The sequence below is a fragment of the Camelus dromedarius genome, chromosome 9 (genome assembly GCF_036321535.1).
Source record: "Camelus dromedarius isolate mCamDro1 chromosome 9, mCamDro1.pat, whole genome shotgun sequence".
Taxonomy (NCBI): Eukaryota; Metazoa; Chordata; class Mammalia; order Artiodactyla; family Camelidae; genus Camelus; species Camelus dromedarius.
The window spans coordinates 51,838,300-51,864,237 of NC_087444.1; the positions used below are offsets into that span (position 1 = coordinate 51,838,300).

Here is a 25,938-nt window from a genome sequence, read left to right on the forward strand (position 1 = left end):
TATAATGCAAACCACTCTATTTAACAGATAAAAGGTTTAAGTATTTCTTTAGTCATCACTAAGTTTTGGTTAGACAAACCCCAAATGTAAATATTGAAAGTAATTTATAAGAAATCCATCTTTTAAATGGCTTATAATAATCAAGTTTGGTGTTTTTTCTATTTTGTTTCTTGCTGTTCTCTATTTAGATTTAATAATATAGTATTGGAAAAACTTCCCGTATATGCCTCTAAACATTCCATGTAATGTTACAGCATAGATCTTGCATTTTGAAACTTTCTGAACTACAGATGCATAAAAGCGTATCTTTAGCATTCCATCTTCCTATAACTACTGAATGACTCTTCTAGTGAAAACCCATCAACCTCTTACTAGGAAAGCCAAGATGGAAAACAGCCTGGTGCTTAAAAGAAAGCACAGTTCAAAGCTGTTATGTCCTCTTGTTCTCTTAGTTCACAGATTAAATCAGAAATCAACTGGCAATGTTACATATAATATACTATCCTGTCATTTAGCAGATGACAGCTGAAGACACGGATCATTTTTGTTTCTTAAAGTATATACTTTGTTTTCTCCTGTTTGCAACTCTTCCCTAAGCTAGCTCCGATTTGTTTTCTTTTAAGATTTTCCACCTCCATCTTGCCAAAACAGGACTTGAAATATAAATGGAAAAAAGGGAGAGAACCATTTCTGATGGTTATGGTGAAGCCAAAAAGAAAGAATTTTTCACTGTCACTGTTTGGACTGGCTCATCTTACATTTACTTATTACTGAGTCCTGAGGCTTGAATATTCTGTTTAAGGCACATTAGAGACAAAGCAGTCTCTTGCCAAAAGGCTTTTCCCAGTGTTCACACTGGGAAAAATGGTTTTAAACGGCCCAAAGTGAGTTGCAACCCACAGGAAAAAGTCTAAAAGTCTATAGTCTTCATTTTAGCTCTATGGCCACTTAACAAAGCCCTTTTCTTCTTCCGGAAAGAGAGACTGGACACATTCAAAGGCCTGGGTTCCCAGTGGGAACCCATACATAGTCTTCCCTGGATACACGGACCTCTTCTGAATTGTTTTCAAAATCCTAGGCACTCAACTGAGGAGCAACTGCACAGCTTTCATCCAGCCTACACAGGTTCTCACCAGCACGACAGTCTAAGAGCCACTGCGCCAACATCTCCTCTAGTCCTTTCACCAGGAAGCCATGAGATGGAAGGCAAAGCACAAGGCCTTGAAACCTAACAGTCTCAGGACCTAGAGCAAGCTGTTTCTACTCTGTGGGCTTCCGTTTCCTGTCTATGAAAATGTATATAAAAATATCTACTTCTCAGGGAGTTGATGAAGAGAAAATAATTGGGACACTGATCAAAAATGTCTAATTCATTAGCTATCTGTATTAAGCAAGAAGACAAAAATCATTAAGGAAACTTCTTATGTGCCAATTTGACAATTAAGGCTCCAAGACACTGAGAAACTGCCCCTGGTCAAACAGAAGGAGCGTCAAGGCAGAGGCTCCACTCTGCACTGCCCACGCCTCTCACAACACCACAGGCCACATTCAACATACAGTGCAAACCTGAGCCCTGCAATAGCAGAAATGGTGCTCAGACTTGGGTCCAACAAAGGGAAAATAAAGCCAAAATGATATCCTATGGTGACATCAATCTTCAGAAACAAAGATATTTAAAATGACCAAGTGACCCTTTTGGGGTCTACACACTTACCAGACCTTAAGAAAGCTGGTGGAGAAGAGACGACTGCATCAGGTGAGCTGGCCATTTCAAACTGTTGACTCTAATCATAAGCGTCGCAGGCTAAACTATAGCAATTTTCAAAACTGTTTAGTGAAGGTTAGAAGCAATCAGCATTAGATTAATTAAAAGCAGTGTGAGCAGTTATTAACATGATGCAGTATGCAACAAAGACAATAATTGAGGATCCTTATAATTTTATTTTCTCTTTTATGACTTGAGAATTTGATTTTCTTTGCTTTGATAAATTACATTTGCTTACATGGATGAGGCAGGAAATACATAATAGCCATTTACTAAACATTACATAAAAGTAGCCTCCTTTGTTGAGCAGGGAAGTGATTATGCTACTATGTAACAATGCTCAGAACTTTGCAGTGGCGTCTATATCAGAGTCAGGTTAGTCCAAGTTTCAAACAAAACTCAGTTCTTCTAAAAGTAACAAACAGAATCAGGGTGATTGCCTTGAATGACACAGGAAGTCAACAATTCACTCAAGGAACTTTATGGTCTACACTTCATAGTTACCAGAAGAATCTGAAACTTCAACTAATTGGAGGGATGACTTCAAATGGTATCTCCTTCACTGCTGTGATGCTCCAAAACAAAGGAATTAGTCTAACATTTACACTATGTGCTCAACTAGTTTGTACATGAAACTGGATTTAAGTTACTACATTCAACAACAGTTGAATGTTAATAGTTAAATAAAATTTGAATTCTTTTCTCAGTTAAGAAAGAGAAGGTAGGTTTTCAAAGCTTACTGTTATGACATGCAGTTCAGAGGAAATAAGAACGAAGAGGAAAATAAACTCTGTATGTTTATTAAAGGAAAAGAGAAATGCTTTAAAATTTTATGTTGAGGGTAGAGCTCAGTTCCCTGTAAGAAAACTCCAGTTACTCTCTTTGACCAGATGTTATTAACCTAATAACACTTTTTATAGCCCAGATAGACTCATAGTGGTCAGCTCAATACTTCAATATGACACAAAACGTTTGAGAAACAAAAACGTGACTATTCTAAGTAAATGTATTGACTCCAAAGTATACTAAAGACTAATTTTTGAAAAATTCTCTCATACTTAAGTGGTAGTTTTGGTTTAACCCTAAGTAAATAAGTGCACAACTTTTTCAAGGTTTAAAAAGAATGAAATAAACAACAAAGTTAGGGTGAATTTCTCCTGTATGATTTATGAAATTAGACACTTTCTTCAAATTAAAAACAAAACATCGTGCACAACAAACAACTAAGAACGTCATAAATGGGAAAACCCGAAATATAACAGGAAATAATCGAGGAAAAAACAAACAAAAAGGCCAAAATATAATGGTAAATAGCTGACTTTCAATGCAAATGCAGTTAGTTTTCCTACGGTTACGCGTTTCATTGTTCTTAGATTATCAACTTTGACATTAGCATCTCCCACCACTAATTTATATAGTAACATCAATCTTCTAAAAGGAAAGATTGTTAGTTGAAGACTTGTCATTTCCCATCTTTCCTGTTTATAGGGACACTTTAAGTTCAAGATTACGTCCAGCCAGCCAGGAATAAGGGAAGTTTCAATCCTGGCTCTCAGATGAGTTATCAGGCACAAGTGCTAACTTCCAAGTCGTGACTTTGCAATTTTAACAAGTCAGCTCAGGACACTTGAACCGTTTGTTGTAACTGCCTGCGCAGCGTATTCTGACCCACGTGGCCTTGGGTTTGAGAGCCACAACTGGGAACTATGCGGCCCGGGGCCACTTGCCCAGGAAAGGGGCCCACTTCCTTCTGAGCCCTAACTACGCTCAACATGACCTCCTTCGTGGCCTGAGGCCACGTCCCCATCATTTTCTGCCACATAGATAACTGGCTAGAGCTCAGAACTTGTGAGTAATGTGAATGGGAGATATGACACAAGGTAATGAGCTGCCGCCGGTTTTCTAGGACCAGAAAATAGTCATATTCAAGAATGACTTTCGGGGAGGAATATACGTAGGGAGAACACTCCAGGCCGCCGCCTGATTTCTAAGACAGAAGCCTCCAGGCGAAGTCGGCACCACCACTTACTTTCCGAGGGGGAACACACACGAAGTAGAGTTGAGGGAACATAACGGAGTAAAGGTGGGCCAACCACCTAATTTCTAGACATGGGGCGGAGACATCAAAAGGAAGGCAGGGACCACCGCTTGCTTTCCAAGGGTAAACACGCGAGCACACGTTCTTTCCAGGACACCCGTCTGCCTCCCGCCCAAGGCGCCTGCGGGGTAGCACCGCCCACGGTGCGGGGGAAGGGGTGGCGCCCCAGCCAGTCAAACCTGAGCGCTTGGTCCGGGCTCTCCGCTCCAAGACCTTCCAGTTTACTTCGGCCACGAGCCCCGCCATCGCGCTCGGGCCGCCGCCTCGGCCACCACCCCCGGGGCCGCCTGTCAACTCCGCCCAGCCGGCCCCGCCCCCCCCCCGCGCGACACTGTCGGGAGGCGCGCCGGCCGGAAGTGAGCGCGAGGGCGAGCTTCAGCCCAGCTCCGCGGCCTCCGAGCGTCAGAGGGGCGGCCCTCGGGGAGAGGGCGAGGGGACCTGGCTACCGATCGTACGGGCGTCGGGCTGCGCCCTTGCTCTCGAGGCCGGCGTCACGGTGCTTTCCGGCTGCCGTCAAGCGCGGCAGTGGGCCGGCGGGCGGGGGCCGAGAGGCTGCCATGGCGGCGGCGGGCCGGCTGCCGGGCTCCTCCTGGGTGTTGCTGGCGCTGCTGCTCTGGGGGCTCGCGCTGCTGGGAGTCGGGCCGGCCCCGGCGCGGGCGCTGCACAACGTCACGGCCGAGCTCTTTGGGGCCGAGGCCTGGGGCACCCTGGCGGCCTTCGGAGACCTCAACTCTGACAAGCAGACGGACCTCTTCGTCCTGCGGGAAAGTCAGTGCTTGCCCGGCCCTCCCTCTGTCCGCGTGCCCCTCTCGCTGTTCCCCACACCCTGTGCCTGGACGGCCAGTCCTCTTGCATTTCCCGGCCTTTCTGTCTCAGCCTTGTCTCTCTCCCTTATCTCCAGCATCTTTTGACAGCTTGCCGGTATTCTCCATCTTTTCTGAACCCAGGTCCTGGCCCGGCCGCTCCACAGTTTGATTCACCCCTACAAGCCCTGGAAGCTCCCCGGTTGTTGTGTTTCCTGAGAAGTCCGCGGCCTTCACTCACGCACCCCGTCCTCTTCATGGAATCACCTGCCTTCCGAAGTCCTTCCTGATTCCCCGTAGTCTTTATAGTTTGCGCCTTTTCCCTCTCAAGTCCCCTTCATTACTGTCTGTTTTACTTTCTCCAGCCTCCCACTTTGATGAACTGGAAAAGGTGCAACTGACAATTTCCTCTTATAGGGGATTTCTCCCTGCCTCACTGACCTAATTCACACGCCTCTCCCTCTGTCAGCGTCCCAGGCTTCTTGAAAACTACTGTAGTAGCCCTCCCAAGGCCCTAAACACTCCACAGCTCAAACAAGCATTTTGCAGGGACCAGTAGTAAACCCAGCGTCTCCTTGGGAAAAGATTCTCAAACTGCAGGTTTTTCTCTCTTCTGAGCTGCCTAGTCTTTGCAAAAAAACTTGCTTGCTTTGGTCACCATCCTTCTATTTCAAATCTCTTCTTTCTTTGCCAGCTTGAGATTCTTGGGAGTTCTTTGTTTTAATCATCACTAAACAAACTTTTTTGTAGGTCGTGATGCTGACAATTGGCATTAGACCGTCTTAGTGTTTGTTCTTGAATACCCACAAAGCAGGTACTATTTAAGGTCAAGGCTGTGAAGGAAGGAAGTGAAGCTCTTACGCAGAATTTGACTGACAAGATCTTGTCCTGGATTTCTTGGGGCCCTTGCCAGGACCTGAGAGGCTCTTGTGGACCCTGGATATTTTCCTTTCTCTGTATGACTGTCTATTGCAAGGAGGGTACATACTGTCTAACCTGTAGCTACGCTGTCCAAACTGGGAACAGAGACTCTCCCCTTAACTTTAAAGATGCCTTGTGTTTGATTAAACAATTTGAAAAGTCTGTTCCAATGAGTGCTCATTGAGCTCCAAAAACACATCAACCTGGGAGATGGTTCTGTCAGAGCCACAAAAGGGTGGTCTTGGAGGAGTCAGCGTTTTCTGCTTTAATACAAAAAAATCATGTCCTTGTTACTAGTCAGATAACTACAAATTGGAGTTCCCTGTGCCCTTGGTGTGATGCAGCTGTGTGATGAACTGAAGCGATTTATAAAGGGCTGAGTTGTCAGTTTGGGGGAAAAAAGTCTTGACATATACTATAGTTATAAAGCATGTTCTTTTTGTGCTTCTTTTAAGTCAGTCTACCTGACTCTTGGCAGAAGCCATTGGCCCCAGTTTGTCTTGCGCAACTATGTTTTCCCATGTTCATCTTTACAGTTTCTCTGCTGCTTTGAATATTGAGTTTGTGATACACTATTAGGAATCCCCATCCCATTAGTCTAAAAGGACTGACCTTGAAATAGCTAACGAACTAGAGTGAAATAAAAGTTTTCTTGTTGAGAGCAGTGCCCAGAAAGCTGCTTGTAACCACTTGTAACCATTGGGAAACATTTTTCTAATATGTATTCCCTTCTTTTAGGAAATGATTTAATCGTCTTTTTGGCAGACCAGAACGCACCCTATTTTAAACCCAAAGTAGAAGTATCCTTGAAGTAAGTACAAATGTATTTGTTTCTATACAACCGTCATTAGTATAATAATAGATATACAATAACTAGTTGAATTATCTTTGAAATCAATTTTACTCTAATGTGATGTGATACAGAACCACTAGTCATGAGGTATGAGTAGCAAGTGATTTGTTAGGAAAATCAGTGAGCATACCAAAAGTTCAAAAATGATTTACTTTAAAAAATAAACAATTTTGACTGGATTCAGTTCTCTTCTTTCATTAGCAACCTCCAGTCCCTTGCAATCAGATATGCTTTCTCAAATGTCTTGGGAATTGTCCCTCATCCTGAGTGTTCCTGTGGGAGCGGCTCACTCATAGACTCATCGTGTCAACTGTGTGTTTTGTGGGTGGTGGGAGGGAGAAGTTTGCACTGGGGTCAGTGACCTCTGTTCTAATTTTTTTGTTTATTGACTAATATGTAGTGACTCACAGGTGACTAATAGGTGATTTGGAGGAAATTCAAGTCAAGCTGAATTTTTCAAATGTTCAAATAATAGTTCTATGTGTTTTTTTTTTTTTAATATGATTTGCATTGCATAAAACACACTGATCCTCAGTGAGCCAATACAGTTTTGAAACTACGAGAAGCAAGGATTGATTGCTGATGGGTTCAGTGAGGAAGAGATGAGTCAGCACAGGCTAAAGTGGCAGCTTCTAGAAAGTCATGGAACTTGAGCTTGACCTTAAGATAAGTAAAATTTAAGTGAGGGCTTTCAAGTTTGGGAACACAGTGTTAACAAGAGATGGCAGTAGAAACAGAATGTTGTGAAGAGGAGATGGAGAGATTTGCCTGGCAGAAGTGGAAGGTACACTTTGGAGAGTTATGGACCAGAAAGATGGGATCAAGTCAGACTAGGAACCTTCATAAATATCAGAAAGAATTGAACTAATTCCCGTGAGAAGTGGGGAATGATTGCGAGTCCTTGTTTAAAGGAGAGGTGATGAAAATGGTATTTTAAATTGATTTGATTTACTTGTTAACCCTGTGCAGGAAGAATTGGTATGTAGAAAGATTAGCCATTACTTAGGAAACTGTTTTAAAAATTTAAGATGTCCCCATATGGGCTAATTAATGCATGCTCTGATTCTACAGTATTTAACTTAAACTCATACATATGTAAAAAAAAAAATTGGCCTTCAGTTAGAACATTGATATATGGAGGGAAAGTTATAAATGGATAAACAGGAGTGGATCCCTCTTGAGGAATGTTCTGAGGTAACTGAATGTCAGCATGCTTGGAGTAGGAAGAGAAGTTGATAAATATTACGTACAAGAAATGAATTGCCTAGAAGTGATTTTTCATGGAAGATTAAAAGTTAAGGAATCTATAGGATATTAAGGACTTGGTTCCCTGAATTTGTTTTTTTTTTTTAATCCTCATTTCCTTTTCTTTAATATAATGTTGTTTTATATACTTCTAAAATTTAGGAACTCTTGCATTTTATTTTATTTATTTAGTATGTTTTTCAAAAAAATAACTGTCCTTCACCGTTTTCTTCCCTCATTCCCCTGTTCCCTTCTCAAATGCAACCTCTTTTAATACTTCTGGCTGTTTTCTGGTGTTTATTTCTATATTTTAAAATAAATTTTAACACTAAAATTTCTTGAGTTATCATCTTTATCTCTTGGATTTGTTGTAGTTGTTGTTGTTAGCATAGACAGAGATTTAGCATTTTCAAATGATCTCCATCTCCATATAGTTACATGTTGTATTTTTAGCTAGGTCAGTAATCATTGAATACATTCTAGCCATGCAGATTATGTGTACAATATTTCATTTCTCTAGTTTTTCCTTCCTAGAGTAAATTATTATTTTTTAAAAAATAAATTGCATCATTTTCTTGGTACATATTCTTAATTTCTCCGCAGACATTCCACCATATCTTCCATATACCTTTTGTGCATTTTCCCCCCCAGTGAGTCCTCTGCACTCCTCCCTGATCTGAATTCATTCTCTGGGGCTTCTGCAAAGGTATTATTTGGAGACTCTCCCTTTGTTAGTCTTCGTTTGAGCCCTATTTCTTGCATCCTGTGGCATTTTGTTCTTCGCTTCTTCATTTACTTCACTGGAGTGTATCTTTCAGGAAATTCCTGAGAAAGGGTGCATGAGTATGTCCTTCCATTTCCAAAACCTTTTTCTATTCACTCTTTGATTGGTCTGTAGTCTTCTAGCTTCATGGGTTGCTCTTTTAAAATCCAGTGCTGATTTTTTTTCCCCATAATCCTTCAAATATGACTTATTTTATTTTTAATTTTGGAAGCTAGGATCTCTTTATCGTTTTTCTCTGAAACTTCATAATGTATTTTAGAGTAGATTACTTTTCATTTATTACTCTGGGCATTAGGTGGGCCCCTTCAATCTGGAGGCTTCTATCCTTGAGGACTTTTTGAAATGTTCTTATATTATTTCTTTGATTATTATTATTTTTTATTCTCTATCTCAGGAATTCCTATGAGTTGGTTATTGGACTGCTTGAATCCATCCTTTATTTCTTTACTTTATCTGTGGGTTTTTTTTTTTTTCATTTTGTGTCCCCCCCCACCAGAAGTTTTCTCAGTTTTATCTTAAGCTTTCTATTGAAATTTTTTACGTTAGCTGTCATATTTTTTATCTTTAAGAAGTATTTTTTGTTCTCGTATTGTTTTCTCTTGACATGCTGTTCTTTTTTTTTTTAATGGATATATTTCCTTCTCTTACATCTTCAAGCGTAGCTTTGAAATTTTCTTTTGTTCTCTCCACTCTTTCTGTTTCCTTCAGGTTCTTTATTGCTATGTTTTGGCTTTCTTTAATATTTGTGGTTTTCTCCAAAAGGCAGGTGTCTACTTATTATACAATACTAAGAATAAGGTACTAAAGCACTAATTGTAAACTGCATGGTGGGACTCTTGCCCTAATGATGTGTTCCTGGCAGATGGCATCCTAGGAATTTGGCAGGGACTGGGGCAAGGGCCAAACTGTTCCTTTTATAGGCTATTAACTCCTTGTTTTTAGCTTAAGGCCAAAATCTTACCCTTTCCTGTAACTTAAATTTAATGCCTGAAACTTCCCACAGATAAACTACTTGATTGAACAAGAGGGAGAAAGGACCTTCACTCACAATACAGATTTTTGATTTAACCTGTTTTTAGCCTTGTGCCTCACTTTTGTCTATTTCTGATGACTCCAAATTCTGAGACTTTCAGAGATTCTTCAGGGCATAAAGCTTCTTGATCCTTTTTCTCCAAGCATTTTAGCTTACACAGCTGACCCTGGAACAACATGGGTCTGAACTGCACAGGTACACTTCTACACAGATTTTTTTCACTAAATACATACAGCAGTACTACACCATCTGCAATTGGTTGCACCTGTGAATGCAGAACTGCAGATATGGAGGGCCAGCTCTAACGTTATACGCAGATTTTTACTGCATGATGGGTCAGCACCCCCAGTCCCGTGCATTCTTCATGGATCAACTGTAAGTTTCCATGCCATGCTAAGTCAGTTAGCATCCCTCTATTTGTTATATCCTTTCATCATTTTTTTGTCTTTGATGGTTATACTTTCTAAAAAAATAAAAATTCCACATCATTTTAGTCAGTTCTGTGAAAGAAGAAGAGGTAAATACATGTGGAAATCTGATATCTTTAGAACGTCTACTTCCTATTTTTATAACCATTTGGAAGCTGGGCAGTTTTAGAAATAAAATCTGGTTAAGTACCCATCTAACCCTTTGTAGTATGTTACTCTCTGTTTCAGAGTACTTTTGGCCACCAAATTATGAGTGTATTTGGACAAGTATTACTGACAAGTATGTGCAGTGTGTGTGACTGTACATGCAAACACATGTACACATCAGTGATATACACTGTAGATGCAGCTTACTTAGCAGCACGTGTGGTTGCTGTATCTTTATTTTTAAAGACCAGATATTTTTCATGGGAAAGTTAAAGTATTGTTAGAATTCTTTGAGGAAACTGGCATTACAATGGGCTAACACAACTGAATTTGAATTTCAGCTATTCCATTTAACTAGCTGTTTAATACTGGAAACAGCTTAATCACTCCAAACATTCAGTTTCCTATCTGTTGTCATGGAGATTAAATTAGCAGATAATAGCTATTAAGTACTTCATGTAGTATCTGACACATAGTAAGTAGCTGCATTAAAATAAAGCTATTATTATATTGTTTTTCTTAATCTTATCCTTTTCAGTATTTTCCTCATCTTCACTTTAATTAAAACCTATTTTATATATATTTTTATATTGATACCATTTAGAAAATAATTGTCCATAGACTGGAAACGTACTGTCTTACTATTTGCCCTTAAGTAGAATTAAATATAAATTGAATTTAAGGCCTACTTGTAGGTTGGGTCACTCAGACAACATTATGACAAAACTCCAGAATGTTTTGTTAAGTTTTCAAGTTTAATATAAATAATTTTAAAATTGTTCTATTATTAAAAATGTAAAATTCGGTATATATGTTTTGATAGTGTATTGCCAGGATTGGTTAAAAAAAGAACTTATTTTTCATTGTGAATCTTGAAAGGCTTTTAGAAATATAATGATTATTTAGTCTTCACTGTAGATTTCAAATCTGCATTAAAATCCAAAATTAAGTATTTCATAAATGATATCTTTTAATGTATAAAATGACAGTGATATGCCTCACTGCTTTAGCAGTTGATAATGAACCTCCATTTGTTATAAACACCATCATATGTCCTGATCTCTTTAAGAAAAAAACTAGGTAAAAAGACTAAGCTAGTGCTTAAATGTAAAACTGAGCTTCTTCCTAGTAAAGATTTCATATTTTTCTTGTTTCCTGAGACTCTCTGCATTCATCCTGAATTCTTTAGTAGACGAAAAAGGCCTACATACGTGAAGAATTATAAGATATCAAAGAAAAGAATGAAATTAACCAGTTCTGTGAGAAATAGACTCATAGACATAGAATACAGACTTGTGGTTGCCAAGGGGGTGGGGGGGTGGGAAGAGATAGGCTGGGATTTCAAAATTGTAGAATAGATAAACAAGATTATGCTGTATAGCACAGGGAAATAAATACAAGATCTTATGGTAGCTCACAAAGAAAGGCATGTGACAATGAATATGTATATGTTCATGTATAATTGAAAAATTGTGCTCTACACTGGAATTTGACACAACATTGTAAAATGATTATAAATCAATAAAAATGTTAAAAAAAGAAATTAATCAGTTCTGTGAATGTTTAAATTTTGCATTGAAAATATTTTTGTACGGTACAAATATAGAGGCCACTTTTCTTTTATAACTCTGTTGCTTCTTAAGATGTTTGTTTCTTTCAGGAATCACAGTACATTGATAACAAGCGTAGTCCCGGGGGATTATGATGGAGATTCACAAATGGATGTCCTTCTGACATATCTTCCCAAAAATCATGCCAGCGGTGAATTAGGAGCTGTTATCTGCTGGGGACAAAATCAAACATTAGGTGAATTTGCTTTAAGAGTTCTTAATATTTAATACTGGATATTAAAGGAAAAATGTGCCTGATATTCTTGAAAAGTCTATTTTCTGATTTTTCTTTTTCCACCTGGAAGTGGTCTGGGGTCAGTTCTAGACACAAAGTCTACACTTGTTAGCTTAAGGAAGAGGGAGATTTATTAAACGGTTTTTATGACTTATAGAGTTACTGGGATAGCTAAAGAATAGACACTAGGTTGAACTTTCAGGAACAGTCTTCAAAGCCTTCAAAGAAGCTACTGCTTTTTTACTATCAGAAAGTGGCCAGTTGCACAACAGCTGCTAAAATGACTCTTGCTCACCAGCAGAATGGGTGCCCTGTACCCTGCCTCTTGATGCTCACAATTCAGTGATCAGACATTGAGACAGAAATGGCAGAAACACGGCCTTCACCTCATTCCTGCCTTCCAAAACTCATAGTGTATCTGATTGGCAAGACTTGCATTTCATTTAGAATCTCGATGCAAGTATATCTGGGAAATGCTATTTTTGGTTTCTAGTCTCTCCAGTATAGGAAAGCACAAAAAGATAAAAGATTGAGAGTCAGTCTGCCATATCCACCCACAAATCTTCAAGTCTTCTTTGAAAAGCCAATTAATTGTACTTAAATGGACAGCCTCGTTCATGGAGCCAGATTTCAAGGGCAGGTGAAGGGGAGGAGGACGTGGACATTTTAGAGTCAAGTAGTTTTGCATATCTTGGCTTCTTGACACCAAAACCTTGTCAACTGCTGTAGTGCTAAATTGTATTTAAAGAAGACTTATCTAAGATATTTTCAGCTTGAAGCCTCAAAAGGGAGTTACTGTAATGATGGTCTTCACTGTACCAATATTTTATCTTTACGTATTTGATGTTCATTTAAGTTATAGTGTCTCACTAATGGTAATAGTTGAAATTAATTAGAGATGAATTTTGAAAAGAATATTTTCCCCTAAGTACAGATATCAAAAATAATATAAAGTGCCTGTTCATTTATATATTTTCTTCTTTTAAAGATCCTAGCAATATGACTGTACTCAATAGGACTTTTCAAGATGAACCACTAATTATGGAGTAAGTATGTGCTTGCTTCTCTTTGAATGATTTCAAACTTACAAACATAAAATAAAATTTCTCACATAAGAAACTACTTTGTTAAGTAGTATTGACTCTAATTCATTCTCGCTTGGAAGCTGATGGGAGCCTGTACTCTTGACTATATGATATTTATTTGTCGTGATAGAAGATAGAGAAAAATGAAATTCGTTATTTTGGAAAAAGGAAGAAATTTGTGTTTTGGGTTTTTTTTCAGTAGCTTTAAATGTATCCATTATGGATCTGTGTTGGTTCTAGCTATGTCGTTACTTAACTGAGATAACTGGGTTAAGACTGTTGGTACTTGGCTGACAGATATAAAGGGTATAGGATTTCCTCCAGGGACTTAGAAAGATTTCTATATTAAGGAGAAACTTTGCCCTTTTTTACAACTCTTCCTTAGTGTTATCATTTATCTCCTCAAAATAGACTCATGTATCAGAATACAGTGACTCCAAATTCCTGTCAGAATGACCTAGATACCATTTTGGAGACTAAACAACGTACAGCCACATTCTTGTTTCCACTGCTGCCATTTGTAGAGTTATTAAAATCATAGTTATACATCAGTAGGTCAGTACTATTAGAAGTCTGAACTCTGAATCCATGGGTTAATATTTTTAAAGGTGCTCAGCTTGATTTCTTTCATAATTGGTTATTTTTTCATTGTTGTTACAATATTCGGTGGTGGTTATAAATTTTTATACCAGCTAGGAATTACTTTTGTGGGTTATTTCTCCTAACCCCATCTAACTGAATAAGGAGGGTCATGATTGTGAAATAAGGGTCTCGTAATCATTCAGAAGTAAGCTGGGCTATGCAGACGTTACAGACAGTACCAAAATTTCACAACAAAAGTTTCTTGCTCATAAACAACATGTCTACTGTGGGTCAGTGATAGGCTCTGCTCGTTGTCATCACTCAGAGTGTCTTAGAGGCCCCATCATCTGTGTAACTGTGATGCAGGAAAAACAAATGTGGGGCATGAGGAGGGCCATGTCCCAGGTCTTGGTTGAGCCCCTGGAATGTGCCCCGCCATGTGTGGGTCCTTGGCTTCGCACAGGAAAGAATTCAAATGCGAGCCACCATTGAGTAAGGGTAGATTTATTTAGAGAGATACACACTGCATAGAGTGTAAGGGAAGAGAAGGGCAAGGAAAGAGGTATGGGAATTGGGTGCTCAGGTTAAAGTAAAAGTAGGTACACACTCCAAAGACAGAGTGCGGGCTCCAAAGAGGAGGGAGGGGAAAAGGCTGCTAGGTGTGGTGTTGCCAGTTTTTGTGGGCTTGGTAGCTTCACACACCTACAAGTGGGACCATTCCAACTGCCCTGGGGAAGGGGCTGGGATTCCCAGGAATTGGGCCACCAGCCATTCTTTGGCCTTTTGCAGTTAGCCTGGGGGCTGTCATGGCGCCTGTGGGCATGTTGTTTATCTCCCTGTTACAAAGAGCATATAATGAAGCTCAAGGTCTACTAGAAGTCAAACCTCCCACCAGCTTAATCCTCAAGGCCAACTGGGAGTTGAATCTTCCACCATTTTGGTGTTAAATTGCTGTCATTCCTTGAGTGGCTGTGCCCTGCCCTCTTCCATCCTGTCTCAACTGGACCATCTGAAACACGTTCTTCTCATTGTGAAGAGGGCTAGAAGGTCCAGAAACAAAAATTAAACGCTTTGGCCTCAAAGAGACACACGTAACTTCTGACATTCTGTTGACTATAGCAGATACTGTTGTGTATCTACCACACGTCCCCAAAGTTTGTTTGTTTTTTTAAACTAAATTAAAAGTGAGAATTTAATAGAATAGCTGCTTAATGTTTTTAATATTTTCTTTTCAGCTTCAATGGTGATTTAATTCCTGATATATTTGGTATCACAAATGAATCCAACCAGCCACAGATACTGTTAGGAGGGTGAGTAAAAATGATTATAACCGTGTAACTTATTGTACATATTGCTGCTGGAGGGACTGTATATCTATGTGAACTGATTGCTTTAACTACTGGGGAAAAAAACCCAGCTCATTGGAAATCCTTATCCATTTTTAAAAAGACTTTTAAAAGGGCATTTGGTTAACACATAAGGTTTCTCAAACAGTTTGTATTTGATCTGCAACTGGTTTCTGCATAGAGACAGCTTAATCCTTTTGTCCCTCTGGAAATGAGAGATAACAAACTTTACAAGTTTCCATTTAAATTTAAATGGTAGCTCATTAGATGTTTTTTTAGAAATGGAAAGATTTCATTTAAATAGTATTGGTAGCTACAGTCTTGATTGGATTCTCCACCTTAGTCATGTTAACTGCCAGACATTTATTGATAAGCCTTGTTCCTTCTTTCTTTTATTTGTTTAGTGAGCAATTAATAATTGCCTAAAAATGTAAGTACTCCTTCTCTAAGCTCTGGAAACTTTTCCATGTGTACTCTATCCTTGGCCAATATGTGTGCTAGAACTGTTATTATCCAAAAATGCCATTCTTAGGGAAAACTGCCTGGAATCTTACAATTCAAAAATCTCCATCATAATTTCTTTATATTTGAATAGAACTGCCCTCCTAACACAAGAACTCATGATAGCAAGATTCCTTTCAAGAGATGCCGTCAACTTGGCTAATTTTTTCTCTATTTGATACGGTAAACTTTTAGTTCAAGGGTACAGGACACATTTATTTACTTTTTACTTTCCAGCAAGTGCAGAGAACCACCTTTATCAATCTGTCTTCCATGGTACTATAAATCTAATGAATTTTCCTTCTGTGTTTTGAAGAAGTAGTGTATTTTTATGCTTAGTTTCTGAAATGGGATTCACAGGCAAAGATGAAAAATTGTCAAACATTAAGCTATTCTGAGCAGAAACTGTCACATTTCCTATCACTTTCTCTTAAAGTTTTCGATAAAGAACATGAGTGTTTTTATGCTAGTCATAGTGACCTTTGAAAGACTTACTATCTTTCATCTTTAATGATAGTCTTTAAATGAGAAACCTATTTTTCCCTCAACTTTGAAAAATGTCTGCAAGAGAAAAACATTTGCTTTGCCTTTGTGAACAAGTCTAGAAGGAACTGAGTGTGGGTGGAGTCAGAGGAAAGCACAGGCCACTCCTACCACAACAAGCCCTGCTTGTTTACCTTGGGCTGGGACTGTTCTGGCCCTGTCCTTTCCTTTCCTCTCCTCAAAGGTAGACTAAGAATGTGATTGTGATTAGGATTGCAGTGGTTACTTCTGGCCTGGTTTATTTCATTTTCCTGACCTCCATTTTAGTGAAAGAAATACTTGGAATGTCTTCAGTGTGATGTGGTTTGACCTTTAGAAATATAAACTTATGAAATAGCTATTGAGCATAATTGGAAAAGTAAAATTTCCAATATCTTTATGGATTTCCTACTTAACCTACAAGAAAACTATTTAGAATGTCATGTGATAATGCCATAGTTTATTTGTTCTCAATTCTGTGTTAGATTTTTTTCTCTGATGCTTCTTGAAAACTATAGCTTTTAAAACTTATTCTGCCTAAAGATACATTCACTTTCATTTTCTATACATTATACTCCGGTATACTTCAGTTTACTGTAGTAATAACCCTGTTGTTTTATGGTATTTCTCATTTAAACCTAAGTTACAAATTAAACAATAGTGGCTAACCATATTATAGGTAACAAGTTTATGTCCAAGATTGCCCTGACCAATTTTTAAAATGAAGTTATATCCATTGACTGAAAAGAATTTCTGTCAGGAGCTCTGTTAGGATGACTGTAACATATCAGTATCATGATTCTGACAACAAAAGGCTGAATATGTCCCTATGAGAGCAAGCATTAATATGTTACTAAAATGAGAAAAATATATTTAGCCATATCAGTTTTATAATTTACAGACATATTTACGGTGCATAAGTGGAAAAACCATCAGCATTGACACTTTGGACTCTTCACATGACGTCTGATTGGCAGCGCAATCTTCTCAATCAAGAAATCTAACCTACTTTTTGCAACTTAAATACTGTGCTTTATAGATATGCCAGACCCAAGATTATCTTAAATTTGATTAAATTTGGCTAGCACCTTAATTTTATGGGAAATTTCGCAATGATCTTTAAATAGAGTGCTAAATGCTCCCATGGGATTTTGCTGGAAAGCCCATGGCTGTCACTGACTCAGCGCAGGCATGGAAACAGGAGATTGCCCTCAGGAAAAACTAGCATGATCAGTTTGGCTGGAGTAAGGGTGCAGATGCTCAGCCTAAGCCTGCAACAGTAATAGGTAGAAGAACCCCTTTTAATTGATACAGTGGGGGTTATCTGACAGGGACAGGACAGATGCTAAATCTGCTGAGGTGTGGGAGGTAATTGAAGTGTGTTAAATGTTTAAAGGTGAGGCTTCAGTTTGTGCCTCTACCTCACTTTATAATGACTTGAAATAATGTAATAATGTGCCACATTGCTTAGAAATAACACCTAGCTATTAAGTGTTAGAGCAGCTTTGGCGGTGATGTGAGGTTATCGTTAACGAGCATTTTCTATAAAAGGTTATCTGAAACTGATACTGCATAAGTGTTCAGAATATTGTTTTCAGTCTTGAAGTGAAAACACTTGTTCCTATAATTTTAATCAAAGCCAAATGTAATGCTGGTTTGTTCAAATTTTGTACGATTCATATACTGAGTTCAAACACATTTTCTCGGTCAGGCCCAAGTTGTGTACTGGGAATATTAATATAGGTATGTGGCAGACAAATACCTTTGCCATTCTCTGTTTACTTCACAAGTGATTGCATGGATATTCTGAATATAATATTAATGGCACTGAAAGCAGTCATTTTAACTGTTACTTCTGTGGGTGGATATTTTTCCTCCATTACCAGAAAAAAATGTATCTTCTATTTAAATATAGTTATTTACTCTCAGTCTAGAAGGGATATATCCCTATTTTCCCATGTAACCTTCTGTTTTTTCACATTATAACCAATGATTGATTTATTAAATTACCCTTCATTTTTACTGCTGATTTTGCTTATTTGGTGGTGCATTACAGAAAATATTGCAAATATTTATCTTAATGAAATAATATACTATTACATGTGTTGTTTAGAAAAATATGAAAATTATGAGATTTATAACACAAAAGAAAATCAGATAATCATCAAGGCACCTTATAACTTGACAATCGGCATTAGTGCTCATAATCTTAACAGAAAAAGGTGGCTTTGAGATGATTCACATTTTCTGAGAATTCCCCTAGCAACCCCCTCCCTTTCTCACCTTATACACCATTTGTATTTTGAATGTTATTTAAAGGAATCTATTATGACTTGAGAAATAAGGTTTTTTTAACTGGTATTTCCATAGAAATAATGTATCAGATTTCTAACTTTCCTCTGTTCCTAAAGAAACTTGCTATTAGATATAAATTCATTTATTCACCTGTTGTTTCTCACCTAAGCCTTTTTCTTTTCAAAATTAAGCCACAGAAATGATGAAAAGTGTTAGATGACTTACAGTTATATATGCTGTGATTATTTCAAGTGGCATGTTACTCAAGGATCCATAATTTTATTTCCTGGAATCTCATTGGAAGCTTTTGAGGGGTCAATTAAATGACCCCCAATTCCCTGGTGATTTATCATACTGCTTTGTTTTATATTCTGGTTGGCAGTGTTGTAAGTGAATTTTTTATTGCTTCTAAGTGAATTTAAGACGTTATTTGCAAAATTTGCTCACTTTGCTTTTAGTTAAATCTTACCATTTTTAAATATGTATTCTAGTAGTACCCATTCAGAAAGATTTCAGCTTCTTTTGAGAAAAGCATAGTTTTATAGTTTCTGTGCAAATAAATTTGAGAATAATATTTTACAATGAATACTGATGATATTTAAACATGTTTTGAATTCACCATATTTCTATTAGCATATATCAAAATTTTGTTTCTTTCTTTGAGGGAAAACCATTTTGTTTTATTTCATTACTATTTGCATGTGTATTGAAAAAGTCCATTTTAAAACAAGCATAGCATACCACTGAACTATACACTTAAAAATGGTTCAGATGGTACATTTTATGTTACTTATATTTTACCACAATAAAAAAATTCAGAAAAACAAAGAAGCACAGTTAGAAAAGATATGTATGGAGCAGACTTTGAGTAAGATTGGTATATATTATCATTCCAATTTAGAGTAAAATGAATCCAAATAATTTCTGAAAATACATGATTAGTCCCCTTTCATTAGATTACTATTGCATTTTTTTAAGTGTGGATGCTGTTGAAAACGCCCTACAAATACTTGATTTTTAACCGTCTGGAGGTGAGGCTCTGAGCTGCAGTTCCCGAGTCAGTGTGGGGGCCGTGTGTCTCCTCAGTTTGCTGCTCCTCTGCTCCGCTTACCTGCCCCCAGGCCAGCACTGCTGGGGATGTCGCTCAGGTCACTGTGTATCCCCTCTGGAGGTAGGAATGTTTGGACAAAGTAAGGCTAAGCCTGAAAGAAATCTCCACATTTTCTCTTATGAGCAGAAGATGTTCTTTCCGAGAGGTCCTTAAGATTCATCTGGTTCATCCCACATCTTTGAATTTGAGTAGAGGCCCAAGAGTGAGTGACTGCCCCATCAGGTGTTTACCAGGCAGCTTTCCTCTCCAGCAGGGATTCTTTCTCACTCTTCTCCCGCCTGTATCCTGCTCCTTACTGTGCCCCTCCACGAGAGATGTGCCCACAGGGTCGCACAGCCTCTCACCCTCTGTGAGGCTCAGGGTTGGACAGGGAAGGATGAGAAGAAAGAGAATCTTAAACGAACCTATTTGCCTTTTTACATATCCGCTTAGCAACTCGGGTTGGCAGTCACTATCAGTTGTGTCATATTTTTCTCACAACAGATAGCTATGCAGCTAAAGAGGCTCTAACCCGAGGAGGTGGCTTACCGAGGCCAATTCAGAGGTGAAGTGAACACGTTAAGCTCGCAACGTATTAAAAAAATGGTAGAACTGGGATTTGTTTCTTGATCTTCCGAGTTCTAAAGCCTGTGCTCTTGCCTTCAGCTCCGTGCAGCCATTACCATTGTTGAGGTCACACAGGGCCTTTGGCTGTGCTCCCACATGGTTAGCTTCCTCATAGCACAGTGGTTGGTTTCCAAGAAGGAGCAGTCCAAGAGGTGTAGACTGAGGCTGCTGCAGGTCTCTTTAAGGCCCAGTCCTGGCAGTTAAGCAGCATCATTTCTGCTGCATTCTATTGGTCAAAATAGATCAACAAACTAGCTAAGATTCTAGGGAATTTGAGGATTATGGATGCTACCTGTTGATGTGGGCACAGCTTAACTGAAATATAACAGAGTATGTGGGATGGGAGATAATGTGGCCATCTTTGGAAATACAATGTAGTATGCTGTGTTTATTTACTTTACCCTAAGTAAACACAGATCATTTAAGCAAATCACCTTCTAGATCCTTAGGTTTCATGGGTACTCCTACCTAAGAGCAATGTGTCTGAGAATGTACCTGTTTTTTCTGTAACTTTCTCCTTCTTCAAATAAGAATGCCATATTCCTTACCTTTCCTAAATCTCACTCATGATACATTTCCCGGAGAGTAAAAACCCATAGGACACCAAACACCAAACTAATAAAATTTCCAGTTTTTCTTAATACCTATTTCTCTTCCAATGAAGCTTGGCGACAAAAAGTATTTTGATCTACATTAAGGTGCTCTGAATTCAGGTGTGCTGGATGAGGTTGTGAGAGTAATGACAGTTTTTGTTTTAATGACTTGCCTCCTCCATTCCCTGCCTATTGTTGAAGAATCTGTAATTATTAAGCAAGGGTCCTGGGAGATCATGGTAAAGAGCATCCGTAAGAAACACCAAATTCAACAAAGCAGACCTTCCAGCTATTCTTAGTACTCTATCCCTAAGACACATACTTAAATGGAAAGATGCTTTTCACACTGATGCAGTTTTGGATCCTGACAATGATTATTTCAGATGTGACTGGAATGTTCTCTAGGACTACCAAACTCAGAGATACAACTTTTACATACTTTCTTTTATATTTGGTATGCATTTTTCTGTAATGTAGCTAAAACCTATTTTATTAGATCACATCAACAAAATTACATTTAGCAAGGAGGGTATAGCTTAAGTAGTAGAGCCCATGCTTAGCATGCATGAGGTCCTGGGTTCAATCCCCAGTACCTCCTCTAAGAATAAATAAGTAAATAAACCTAATTACTGCCCCCTACAAAAAAAAAAATTACATTTAAAGTCAAGCACCTTATTTTGTCTTACAAAATGTTTACTGTTTTCTTTCTCCTATTAATAGAGGTAAATTTACTTGCTCCTGAGTCAGATAATTTTTGTAGTATATACCTTTCTTGTTTATTAAAGTCATGGGGAAAATTTGTTATGTCTAAAGATACAAGAAAGAAATTGTGTTATTTCTCATTTGTATAACCTACTTTTATTTAATTACTCCAAAAGCCAGATTCCAGAATTCAATATTCATGTACATTTAGTGCACTATTATATCTTTTATCATACTTACTGTATTATAAGTTATTTTAGCTGTACTTTGCATTGCTTTAAATTCACTGAAAATAAACAGCATGTTGCTTTACTATCTTATTTTTATAACCTATTTTATAAAAATACATAAATCAGTTTTATCAAGATTACATTATTTTAATCTTGACTGCTTTTCGTAATCTGTCATATGATATATGATCTGTACTTTTCTCAGCAGTTTTTGTATTTCTTGAAACATATTAATACACTTATTTGAATTGAAAAAATGAGGTCAGACTCTGACAGAAAATAACTTTCATTTGGAGATTGATTTGACAGTAAGGATTAGCTTTGCTAATTGGATTACATGGCAAATATTTTCTATAAATTGAGTAAGCCAACTCAGCAGCTCTAAATTTTTTAAAAATTATTATTACTATGGAAAAATTTAAACGTATGCAAGGGTAGAGAGAAGAGGACAGTGAATTTGCATGTAATACACTGGTCGTCTAGCTACAATTGTCAACTCTTGGCCAGTCTTACTTCATTCACAACTTTTCCTTCATTTCTCTTTCTCACTCCCTCCCCAGACAATTTTAATCTATAGATATTTAAATATATATCTCTAAAAAACAAGAATGTTTTAAAAATATATAATTATAATGTATTTATCATACCTAAAAATTAAGAATAATTTCTTAATTACTATTAAGAAGCAAGATTTATTAACATTTATATCTATAAAGATGAAGAGAGGGAGTATCTTTATGTGGAATCCTGTCTCATCCTAGCAATGTCATTTATTCTAAGGATAAATAAACTGATATATTTTAAAGCTCCATTCATCTCTTTAAACAATGCAATTCCAATAAAATTTTAAAGTTATCAAAGTATATAAATGTGTTTTCATCAGTTGTACACTAATAGTTAAAATAAGTCAACCTCAAACAGATTTTTTTTTAAACACCTGCGTACATAAAACTAATTTAAAGACTGATCAATTTATATACCAATTTGTAAGGATATATTTCTTTGGAGATGTGTGATAGAGTGAACACTAAAAAGACTTCAGATATGAAAACATTTTACATCACGGTAAAGTTCTGTAAGAGAAATGAAATAGAAGTACGAGTTCAAAGATAAAGGGAAGAAGAGGTTTTTTATGTAGTTTGTGTGTTGTGTGGATGATGGTGGATAACAATCAGTGTTATATCTATATTCCACTGTATACATTTTTAAGAGTGATGATTTTATTTTAAAATATCGATCCTAGTAGATTTTAAGATGACATATTTTTAAACTATTTAAGATGACAAAAACATTAGATTACTTTCTTAGAAATGAACTTAAATGTGTTAAGGGACATACAGTTTTGGGGTTTTTTTTATTCTTTTTAGAGCTTATCTGAGCAAAATTGTTTCAGCACCACTGGACTAGGCAGCTTGGAGCAGCATCCTAGATTCTTCATCATGCTAGACCCATCTCCTAGTAACTACTTTTACCCTATATCTTACATAATAATTCAGTATTGTCTGATCATTGAAAAGTGAGTGGATTAGCAGTCATTTCAAAGAGCAGTTACCATAGGCAACTAAAAGCTACAGTTGACATTAATTACATTTAAATTCATCCTTTGATAAATGCTATTCTTTGATATTAAGTGTGATGATTCCCACAAATTAGAACACCTTGACATAATTATATTTCCTGTGGGGTGAAAAACCAGTAATTGGAATTTTCTACAGAGATCAAGAAATGTCAACAAATAGACTCAACATGGCTCAGAACTGTCCACTTTTTCATCTCTGCTCTTTCTTCCTTTGTCATCAGAGAAGTTTGTATCTGTGATCTTGGCCTCCAAATGGAGTTGAGCACATACATGAGAATTTAATAGTTTACATAGGTATAGTAGCTTAAAAAATATGATGTCTGTTTCTTAGTGAAAACTACGATGTGTACAAAAAGCATCATTAAAGAAAGGAGGAGAAATGAATTTTATTTTTAACTATTAAATTTTTTTAAATTTAGTTTATATTAGACAGCTGTGTATTCATCTAGTTTTCAGTCAGTTTTTCCCCTCTCCCCCCACCTTTGGTAAGCATCAGAATGGTAGATAGACACTGGATATAAAATAAACTATAAGGATTAGCTAACTACCTCTTAAGAAATGTTAAAGTAAAATGTCGTTGTATACAGCAACAAGTGTAAAGCTTAAAATACTGTGAAGAACTTGAAGTTTTATTTGAAATGCTCAAGAAAGCAAGATTACAGTTAATATTTTGTTAAGAGTTGGAAACTCAAATGTCTGAGGGGGCCCAGAAGGAAAGCAAAGTTACTGAGCACTTTGGGAAGCCTGGGACTTCAGCTGCCTGCAGACGCTAGTTCTGTCTGAAAAGGGCTAGTTGGTTTCCAGACCTTCTTATATTTCAAGAGAAGCTGGAAATAACAGATTTTTATGTGAGATCTGATTTTTAATTTATTTTACTTGTGAATTGAAATTTTTTTAAACAATATATGGGTCAAATAAAACATATCTTTATGCTGAATTTGGCCCATAGCCTGCCACTTTATGACTTTTGCTTTATAACCTTTCTAGATTCATCATATGAAATGTACGTTCTATTAAATAGTTCCTAGGACAAAATGTCACCCGTTAATTGAGGTTTTCTAAAATTCTAGCTATAGCTTATTTCAAAACAAACTATAAAAAATTCTATGGGGAATGAGATCAGTCACTGCTCAGGTAGTATTTAAAGAGAGATCAGCTGTGTAAAAGCTTGTGTTCTTTAATTTGCTTTTGGCCTATAAGTACAAATTTTGGGAGAGCATTAGAAAACTATTCTGAAATGACTGTGAAACTTGTCTTAGAATCTCTATCCTAAGTCTGACTATTTAGTAAGCAGTTAAAAATACTTTAATGCTTAGAATTTAAAGAACTGATGAATAAATGGCATATCTTAAAAAGAAGTGAATCAGCCATTATTAAATTATATTTAATTGAAATTATTTTAAGCATTTCTAACCTTGTGTGCTATGAAAGAAAAACATGACTTGAATGCTTGGCATTGAATTATCTTAACAACAGACGCTAAATATAATTATAATGTATGTTAATATTTTCTTATTCTCATAACTTTATATTATGGGGTTTTGGATAAAATAATAAAATCAAGTTGTATAAATACTGCTTGGTTTTGTTTTCACTGTCTTGTTTTATAAATGAGGCCCAGAGTGTGGAAGAAGGTTACTGGGAAGAAGTTACTGTTTGTCGAACATGGACCCTTTGTGTAGAGAAAATTTTCTCCTGTTGGATGCTTATGCTTTTTCCCAGATTCCTCCTGCTAAGAACAGATTAGCCAATTGCTTCTCTCTGCTGTCCAAACATTTCAAAACCAAATTTACAGATGAACCTTGTGTGCTAGCTAGTCAACTGGATGCTGTGTTGACAATTAAGTTGGACTTAATCAGCCTTTAATTGCTCTTTGGAGATGACATATCTATGCTTCCATGTTGGACTACAACAGTACTGTAGAAAAAAAGAATAGCAAAATCTAATTAGAAGTGGAGAAGAATGGGAGATGCTGCTTGAGACTATGATTCAGTCCAGTCATGCAGTCCAATCAGTATGTGCTGACCGGACTGAGATTCCATTCGGCCAGTATTTGGGAGTCAGGTCCTGGTTGTGTGTAATAGAATCAAATATCTATGAGTCAGGGTATCTAGAGGAGCTTACACTCTCAGAGATGCTTCCTCAAGGAACTTTAGCAAACCAAAGTGCTATTAGTAGCAAAGTGTAATAGGAAAATAGTAAGAGAATAGACCTTTTCGAGGAAGCTAATTAGAGTAGGACCTTAATAAGCGGGAATGCCTTTGACACTGGAGTGTTCTTCACTTATGAAGAATTGTGGGCAAATGACTTGCTCTTCTTTCTATAGTTCCTAGTAGTCTACCAGTGTGACCTTTCTGATTTTGACAAATGTCCTATCATTATATTAGATGTTAACAACAACAAAGTAAATGAAGGGTATATGAAAACTTTGTACTGTTGGGGTTTTTTATGAGATAAAATTAACACTATTAAAATTAACCATATTATATGTACAATTTAGTGACATTTAGAACATTTACAATATTATGCAACGATCACCTGCTTCCAGTAGCTTTTCATTTCTCCAAAAGGAAACCCTGTCCCCATTAGGCAGTTTCTCTTCCTTGCCCTGCTCCTCCCAGCACATGGTTACCACTAATCTGCTTTCGGTCTCTGAGATTTTCCTATTATGGGTATTCCATATAAATGAAATCATATAGGATGTGGCCATTTGAGTCTGGCTTCTTTCATATAACATGTTTTGAAGTTTCATCCATATTGTACCATGTATCAGTACTCCATTTCTTTTTATGTCTGAATAATATTTCCATTGTATGAATGTATGACATTTTGTTTATCCATTCATCCATTGGTGGATATTTGAG

The 25,938-nt window shown here is 37.2% G+C and overlaps 2 protein-coding genes across 5 annotated transcripts in view; one reads left to right on the forward strand and one right to left on the reverse strand.

The window, feature by feature from the left end:
• The window catches only part of PHKB (phosphorylase kinase regulatory subunit beta), a 164,428-nt gene extending 160,272 nt beyond the window's left edge, over nucleotides 1–4,156 (reverse strand). For 3 of the 4 annotated variants that reach the window (XM_031458512.2, XM_031458513.2, XM_064489193.1), the window contains exon 1: nucleotides 4,043–4,153. In XM_031458512.2, the coding sequence (XP_031314372.2) occupies nucleotides 4,043–4,109 (67 nt within the window). In that variant the 5' untranslated portion in view covers nucleotides 4,110–4,153. Of the gene's footprint in view, nucleotides 1–1,714; nucleotides 1,828–4,042 lie in introns of all 4 variants that reach the window. The other variant, XM_031458514.2, reaches the window with a different exon arrangement.
• Nucleotides 4,157–4,288: 132 nt separating this feature from the next.
• The window catches only part of ITFG1 (integrin alpha FG-GAP repeat containing 1), a 206,856-nt gene continuing 185,206 nt past the window's right edge, over nucleotides 4,289–25,938 (forward strand). Inside the window, exons 1-5 of the mRNA XM_010982627.3 lie at nucleotides 4,289–4,631; nucleotides 6,326–6,398; nucleotides 11,738–11,883; nucleotides 12,911–12,968; nucleotides 14,825–14,899. Of these exons, the coding sequence (XP_010980929.3) occupies nucleotides 4,421–4,631; nucleotides 6,326–6,398; nucleotides 11,738–11,883; nucleotides 12,911–12,968; nucleotides 14,825–14,899 (563 nt within the window). The 5' untranslated portion in view covers nucleotides 4,289–4,420. The remainder of the gene's footprint in view (nucleotides 4,632–6,325; nucleotides 6,399–11,737; nucleotides 11,884–12,910; nucleotides 12,969–14,824; nucleotides 14,900–25,938) is intronic.